This window comes from Haliotis cracherodii, unplaced genomic scaffold, assembly GCF_022045235.1.
Source record: "Haliotis cracherodii isolate W230 unplaced genomic scaffold, xgHalCrac1.p SCAF_13, whole genome shotgun sequence".
In the NCBI taxonomy this organism is placed as follows: Eukaryota; Metazoa; Mollusca; class Gastropoda; order Lepetellida; family Haliotidae; genus Haliotis; species Haliotis cracherodii.
Genome location: NW_027266268.1, coordinates 3812764 through 3819597, shown reverse-complemented (window position 1 = coordinate 3819597; position 6834 = coordinate 3812764). Strand labels below are relative to the sequence as shown.

The 6834-nt window shown below is 44.6% G+C and overlaps 1 protein-coding gene across 1 annotated transcript; it reads right to left on the bottom strand.

The window, feature by feature from the left end:
• Nucleotides 1-402: 402 nt before the first annotated feature.
• LOC139458745 (uncharacterized) lies at nucleotides 403-5915 on the bottom strand. The gene is made up of 5 exons (XM_071240156.1): nucleotides 5820-5915; nucleotides 4374-4510; nucleotides 2486-2647; nucleotides 1287-1333; nucleotides 403-529 (listed from the first exon to the last, which is right to left on the bottom strand). The coding sequence occupies exons 1-5, from the start codon at nucleotides 5861-5863 to the stop codon at nucleotides 470-472; spliced, it is 450 nt and encodes a 149-aa protein (XP_071096257.1). The 5' UTR covers nucleotides 5864-5915; the 3' UTR covers nucleotides 403-469.
• Between the last annotated feature and the right edge of the window lie 919 nt (nucleotides 5916-6834).

The following is a 6834-nucleotide window of genomic DNA, read 5'->3' as shown; positions in this document are numbered from 1 at the left end:
GCCCTGTCATCGTGAGCATGGATCTACCCCATGGGGATTCGATGACATGCATCAACCAAGTCTGGTAACACCATGTGACCGCCAGATCCTCATTGGTCGACTCTTATTACATTCAGACCACTTGGAGAAGACTCCGTATCCTGCTCCTCTAGCTCGTGGGGATGTTGCAAACGTTTTTTAGTCAGTACATTACTAGTAATTTGATTAAATCTAGCAGTATTCCCAGACATTGTAAATGAGTCCCACACTTTGGTGTAACCCAAGTGCATGAAATAGAGGTATCTATCAAACCAATCAGGGAATACTAGCTGGACAGTCAGTGTAAACGAGTTTTACATGTCAGACACCAAAACATACCGGTCAAATATCCTTTGTTTGTTTCCACATGTATCACTGTAAATATGTAGGGAAATTCCTGTTTTATTGATCAAACACGTCTAGCAGATATTACTGCATGTGGTCACGTGATTCAGTTGTGGTGGCCCAAGTGAAGGCCGTGGCCGTGCAGGTGAGCCGTCTTCGTCAAAATCTGAAATGTAATAAAAATATCTGATCGATTATATATATTTATACAAAACATAATTGCGTATCTGTTTGTTGTTTCAAGCCGCACTCAACCATACTTCAGCTATATAACGATGGACTGTAAATGATCGATTCTGGACAAGACAATCTGTGATTGGTGTAATGAACAACAATCCACGCCGTCAGGGGACTTTGCCGCGTCATCAACAATTTCACCTGGCTTCACCAATCGATTCGCTTACTCGCCTCGGACAACAAACAAACAAACAAACAAATTAAATCAAATGCAGGGGTAGATTATATTGTCGTCTTGTAATCTTGAAAAGCTTTGCAGTGACAGCCTCTCAGACTCCGTCTCACGGTTATTCCATAATAACAACGGGGCAGTGATATTATACTTCAGGCAGTGATATTATACTTCATCGCCGAAGTTAGTATGTTCGTATATTGTTGTTGAAATCAACGCAATGTGACGTCGGCCTGTAAATATTTATTTACTGACCAGACAAACCAGTGATTGATATTTTCAGCAACAGGTTTGTTATATTTGTTGTTCAGCAATATTCGGACTGGGTTCGACAACACGCAATGACCCATGTCGCCTCCTTCGGCAAGCATAGGTGGATGGGGTCCTCTTCAACTGGAAACTCCACGGGTGTTTTGGCAAGACGGGGAAATAACCAAACCACCAGATATTTATTTTGGCTGAATATTAGACAAGCAGAGGTTTAAACTTAATCTATCAAGCTTTGTACACTTACGTTCATCCAATAGGCTGTAAACTCATCTTTAGAGACCTCCTTGTTTCCTGAACAAAATAAGCAGATTCTTGAAATGTCATAGCCAGATATTCCAAACAAATGCAGTTACTGTATTTCGTCGAAGTGTTGGAGGGTGAGACAGTTTAGAGATTTGAACAGTAATTCAGTTTTATAACTGTGCGTGGGAGCTTGAGTTGGGCGATAATCCGGAAGTCATACGGGTTTCCACTATCGTGAAACCTATGAGCGAGCATATAGCTCCAACATAATCAGGTCGAACCTGGATTCCAGCATAGGTTTCAAAATCAGCTCTTGCAGGGGCCGACAACTGTCCAAGTGTTAGTGATTGTCGTTTGACGCACAACACGCAAGCTCAATCGACATGCCTGGCAAACCTGTGACTGAAAGCACGCGTTCACGCCATCAGGTTATTTTTTCGTCGGTTCTTGCAACAAGCATCGCGTTCTGTCGGACATGTTTTAATGTTCCAGCTTTTTCTTGCCTTTTAACAAAGTTTGAACATTTGAACCTTATTATGGTTCTTTGTTATTAAACGCCGCACTCAGCAATATTCCAGCGATATGACGGCGGTCTGTTAATAATCGAGTCTGGACCAGACAATCCAGTGATTGATATCATGAGCATCAAACCAAGACGTCGAGTCTGACCACGCGATCGCATTAGTCGCCTCTTGCGACAAGCATAGTCGCCTTTTACGGCAAGCATGGGTTGCTGAAGACCTATTCTACCCCTGATCTTCATGGGTCACATCATAAAGAAGGAGCTGGCAACTATCGTCCAATAACAGATGAGTGAGTGAGTATGTTTTTACGCCGCTTTTAGAAATATATTCCAGCAATATCACGGTGGGGGACACCAGAAATGGGCTTCACACAATGTACCAATGTCGGGATTCGAACCCGGGTCCTTCGGCGTGTCAAGCGAACGCTTTAACCACTAGGCTACCCGACCGCCCCCAATAACAGATGATCCCACCTCACCTGTAAACATACTTCACCACCGGACCTTTATATGTAGAACCGGACAATAATATAAAACCTTTGAAAATGTGTGTTTTAGCACAAGGACATCGTTTGATCTCACACGAATGATTTCTGCTGTGGGTGCTAGTAGTGGTAAACGACCCCTAGTGATCATAGGTACGAATGTTGTAGGGACTGTAATAATGTATTGTTTACCGTCAAGATCCATTTTGCCATAGACGAGATCGATATCTGGAGTGTCAAGCAGGTCGTCATCATTAGCGTCGAACTCCTTGAAGACCGCATGGCTGTACTCCCTCAGGGTGGAGTGTGTAGGCACGGAGTCCATGTACTCGTGGTGGGTGACAATCTTATCACCTGGTGACAAAGGAAAGGTATAACACTGGGGAGCAACCATTTCTTATTCCAAGGGGAAGGATATAAAACATTAAACAACAAACATAACCAACATCCCACGCAGTCACCAAGCCTGAACAACAGATCCATAGAACCGTAATATTTGTTTGTTGTTAAACTCAGCAATATTCCTGAGTAAATAATATTCTCTTGGTCAGACAAACCAGTGATAGATATATTGCCGTTTGTGTAGGATGACAACAGTCAACCCAGTCACCGACGAAGAGCATAGCAAAGGATCTAAACCATAACGGTGACAGTGATGGCTTGATAAGACACACAGTCCCAGTCTGAGATTATACACCCTGACTCCCACTCTTCGATCAGTCATCAGCTCCCAGTCTTGGTCCAAAGACACTATGACACTCACTCCCAGTCTTGGACCAAAGGCACCATGACAATCACACCCGGTCCTGGTCCAAAGGCACCATAACACTCACTCCCACCCTTGGTCCAAAGGCACCATGACACTCACTCCCAGTCTTTGTACAAAGGCACCATAAAACTTAATCCCAGTTTTGGTCCAAAGGCACCATGACACTCACTCCCAATCTTAGTACAAAGGCACCATGACACTCACTCCCAGTTTTGGTACAAAGGCACCATGACACCCACTTCCAGTCTTGGGACAAAGGCACCATAACACTCACTCCCAGTATTGGCCCAAAGGCACCATGCCACTCACTCCCAGTCTTAGTACAAATGCACCATATCACTCATTCCCAGTTTTGGTCCAAAGGCACCATGACACTCATTCCCAGTCTTTGTACAAAGGCACCATGACACTCACTCCCAGTCTTGGTCCAAAGGCACCATGACACCCACTCCCAGTTTTGGACTAAAGGCACCATGACACTTACTCCCAGTCTTGGTCCAAAGGCACCACAACACTCACTCCCAGTCTTGGGACAAAGGCACCATGACACTCACTCCCAGTCTTGGTCCAAAGGCACCATGACACTCACTCCCACTCTTGGTCCAAAGGCACCATAACACTCACTCCCACCCTTGGTCCAAAGGCACCATGACACTCACTCCCAGTTTTGGTACAAAGGCACCATGACACTCACTTCCAGTCTTGGGACAAAGGCACCATGCCACTCACCCCCAGTCCTAGTACAAATGCACCATATCACTCACTCCCAGTTTTGGTCCAAAGGCACCATGACACTCATTCCCAGTCTTTGTAGAAAGGCACCATAACACTCACTCCCAGTTTTGGTCCAAAGGCACCATAACACTCACTCCCAGTTTTGGTCCAAAGGCACCATGCTACTCACTCCTAGTCTTGGTACAAAGGCACCATAACACTCACTCCCTATTTTGGTCCAAAGGCACCATAACACTCACTCCCACCCTTGGTCCAAAGGCACCATGACACTCACTCCCAGTTTTGGTACAAAGGCACCATGACACTCACTTCCAGTCTTGGGACAAAGGCACCATGACATCCACTCCCAGTCTTGGGACAAAGGCACCATGATTCTCACTCCCACCCTTGGTCCAAAGGCACCATGACACTCACTCCCAGTCTTGCTCCAAATGCACTATTACACTCACTCCCAGTCTTGGTCCAAATGCACTATGACACTCCCAGTTTTGGAGTAAAGGCACTCCCAGAGCGAGGACATCCTGGCACCCACTACCAGTCTTTAACCACAGACATCTAATCCCATCCCAGTCTTACCATTTTCATCGTAGTGAGCGAAGACAAGAGTCAGTTCGAATCTTTCAAAGATGCCATCGCCGTTATCATCCGAGCTTAGCCATACATTTTCGATCACATTAGTATAGATTTCATGGCTGTTGTGATGATTGTGCTCGCTGGAAAATTGGAAAATTACATTTCACATGACAAGCAAACAAATGCAGCAACAACGTCGTCGCCCCCCCCCCCCCCCCCCCCCCCCCCCACACACACACACACACTTATAATTCAAAGTTATCGAATATCTTGGCTTACAAAGCATTAAGTATCATGTTTTTCCGGTTTTATATTATCGCCTCAGTTTTAGAAATCCATCTGTGAAAAGGAATACACACAAAAGTGTACATGTACCTGCATTTGCCGATATCAACTACTTTATAGCTGACGATTTTATCATACCTATTGTCGAAACGGCTTTTGAAAACGTGCACAGCACATACTCAATTGAAAGAATAATACTAATGTGCGCACGTATATTGCGCTTGCCTCCCAAAACTCGGCGTTGCTCGAAGCGGTAACATTATTACCCCAGTCAATGGATCAGGATTCATTCGGTTTCCATTCTCAACTCCTCAGAGACTATACAACGTTAACCCGAGCTGACTTGAAAAGTGCTAGACAGTTAGCAGTCACAATACCATATTCTACCGGGTACCCATTTTATTCTTGCTTGGTGAACTGACGCATATTTAGAACAAAGTCACTTCCGGTTGAAGGAGACAACATGTGCTACCTGTGCTTCAGTGTGGATCGGGGACGAATCCTTGGAAACTCTCAGGGGTCAAACTTTCGAACCCTGACACCCAAATCTACGCGACCGACGTTGCTTAACCTCTCCTCATTTATGATTGCGAACAGGGCCACGTGCAATCACATAAGCGTTTACATTCCTTGTCAAGTTAGGACGAGACTAGCTGGTCCGTAATTAAACTAGCCTGGATCAGACATACCTGTGGTTGACATCAGGGGAAACGTCCCTTGCCACAGGGTTCTTTGACACAATCAACCTCGCCGAACCATCCTATCTATTACGTCCCATCATACGACATTCATAGGTTGCTGGGGAGCCGTTTTGTCCCGGAGCCCCCATGTTCGTAGTCATGCTAATAAATATTAGCAAGGACCAGAATAAGAGCTTCTTTGGCAAATTTTCATTTTAGTCCAAGCTCCTTTTTTTAGCTCCGCTTTTCTTTTTTGCGACATCTCCTCTAAAGCCTCTTTATGTTATGAAACGGAAAGTTTGTGCATATGACCCCAGCATTTTGGTCTATACATATTTGTTACGTAATTGCGATCAGATCTTAAACATAGTGAGCATTGAAAATTCAAGTTTTGTGCCGATGGCAAGCCAAAACTTAGTCAAATATATTAGTACGCAGTGTCACTAGACTGATCAAACTGACATTTCAAAATATTACAACTTACCATGAAACGCCAACGAGAAGAATTGCAACGATGAAAAAGGACATTTTGAATGCCTCTTGTACACAATTATAACTCAAGGAAAGGAGTAGGTCACGCTAATCTTATCTTACCATGTTGATTAACACCTGTCACAGGTTATACTTACATGTAACTGTTCCATCAGCGTTTACCTAATACTGTACACGGCCTATTCGAGTATGTAGCATGAGCACATAATTTGACACCCGTGAAGATCCGGGGTAGAATAGGTCTTCAGCAACCCATGCTTGCCGTAACAGGCGGCTATGCTTGTCGTAAGAAGCGACTAACGGGCTCGGGCTCGCTGACTTGGTTGATGCATGTCGTCGTATCCCAATTGCGTGGATCGATGCTTATGATATTAATCACTGGATTTGCTGGTCTAGACTCGAGTGCGACGTTAAACAACAAACAAACAATTTTACCTGGTCTGTTATCTGTTTACCTCTTTAACATTCCACACTTTTCTTTTCTTCAGGCATGAAGTATTATTCAGGTGACTCATGTAACATAACAGCACCAGCAAGTCAGTGTCCACTCCAATGGTAATTGTTGTCTGTTCTTTCACAAACGCAACTGCTGTCTGCACAATCATCAAGTCAGCATCTCCACTGTCAGGTTTGATCTCACCTCCTTTCTTCTGGAGTATCTCACCTAAGAATGAGTGAGTGAGTATGGTATGGCAAGATCACGGCGGGGAACACCAGAAATGGGCTTCACACATTGTACCCATGTCGGGAATCGAACCAGTGTTTCCAGCGTGACGAGCGAACACTTTACCCACTAGGCTATCCGACCGCCCCCTCACCAAGGAAGTCTTCCTTCTTTGAACAGAGAAACATATTCCCCCTAAAGTTTACCTTCCCACCAACGGTACCTTTCAGTTTCGAATGGGTCATGTCTTTCCATTTTCAATTCCATGAGTGAGTGAGTTAAAGCTTTACGTCACATCGGCAATATTTCAGCCATATCGTGACGAGATCAATTCCATGAAGAA

Coding starts and splice junctions, on each gene's coding strand:
- LOC139458745 (XM_071240156.1), bottom strand. CDS start 5,863: ATGTCCTTTTTCATCGTTGCAATTCTTCTCGTTGGCGTTTCATG. Junction 2,648..4,373: donor CGCTCACTACGATGAAAATG/GTAAGACTGGGA, acceptor CTTTGTCACCAG/GTGATAAGATTGTCACCCAC. Junction 1,334..2,485: donor TGGCAAAATGGATCTTGACG/GTAAACAATACA, acceptor TATTTTGTTCAG/GAAACAAGGAGGTCTCTAAA.